The following is a 1,098-nucleotide window of genomic DNA, read 5'->3' on the forward strand; positions in this document are numbered from 1 at the left end:
ATTGAACAGATTAGTGGACTCTCAGTTTGTCTGTTTCCACAATCCTTAGAACCGTTCACACACATCTGCATACCCGTCCACATTTTCCCATGACCATCCACGCACACGCCTTGTTTCTTAGAGCTGGGCCCATGGCCGGCTGCTCGTTAGCTTTAATGACTCTCATTAATTAGCTTTATGAAGAGGCCTCATTAAGCTAACCCCCCCCCCCCCCCCTAAGCCCAGACCAGCTTCTGGAAGGTTCAGTCAGCAGAACGCTCGCGTCATCATTTGACCCCACGCTGTCATCCTTATGAGACTCTTCCAGGGTATTTACAGCCTTTGCGTCTCAGATTAGTGTGTGTGGACGGGGATTTGTTAGTTGGTTATTGTTTTGATGTTTTTGTTCACAACAAGAACAGGATTTGTTCATTGACTTTCACAACACCTCCACTTACACGTCGCAGATCCGCTGTGGGTTTGTTTGGACTGCTCTGTTTTTTCTGGTTGGCGTGCTGTTATTCCTGTTTAGTGTGCATGAAGGGAGGGAGGGAAGGGAAGGGAAAGACACCACAGTGAGAAGTTCCTTTCCTGTGAAAGGTTTTCATTCTGCTTTATATTTAAAGGGGAAGTTTGCAAATTTCTATTGAAATGTAAAATGTTTCCTCGTGTGGGTGTGTATGTGTGTGTGTGTGTGTGTGTGTGCGTGTGTGTGTGTGTGTGTGTGTGTGTGTGTGTGTGTGCAGGACTGGGCCAACAGTGAAAATACCCCAGAGTCACTCTCCCGGCCCTATCATTGGCAAGACATGTCATCGTTTCACAGCCCACCAACTTAATGACATAACATCTCTCTCTCTCTCCCCCTCTCTCTCCCCCCCTATCTCTCTCTCTCTCTCTCTCTCTCTTCTTGTTTATTTAACTGCTTCTGTCTTATTTTACTCATCTCTCTCACAACTGCAAATGTAGCAATGAGTATGAAGTAAGTCAGAGGATGTTGGTATGTAATTGATCTTCAGTAAATGAACACTCTTGTACAAGAAGTCCAATTCACTGAATCAAGACGAATCAATTAGCATCCATGTTGTCTATTCCCCTGTACATAAAAACGATTTAAAAATA

At 44.6% G+C, this 1,098-nt stretch overlaps 1 protein-coding gene across 1 annotated transcript in view; it reads left to right on the forward strand.

The window, feature by feature from the left end:
- Positions 1-1,098, forward strand: part of LOC136965239 (osteoclast-associated immunoglobulin-like receptor) — a 5,354-nt gene extending 4,256 nt beyond the window's left edge. Inside the window, exon 9 of the mRNA XM_067259309.1 lies at positions 726-1,098. Coding sequence (XP_067115410.1) covers positions 726-815 — 90 coding nt within the window. The 3' untranslated portion in view covers positions 816-1,098. The remainder of the gene's footprint in view (positions 1-725) is intronic.

The sequence above is a fragment of the Osmerus mordax genome, chromosome 21, assembly GCF_038355195.1.
Source record: "Osmerus mordax isolate fOsmMor3 chromosome 21, fOsmMor3.pri, whole genome shotgun sequence".
Taxonomy (NCBI): domain Eukaryota; kingdom Metazoa; phylum Chordata; class Actinopteri; order Osmeriformes; family Osmeridae; genus Osmerus; species Osmerus mordax.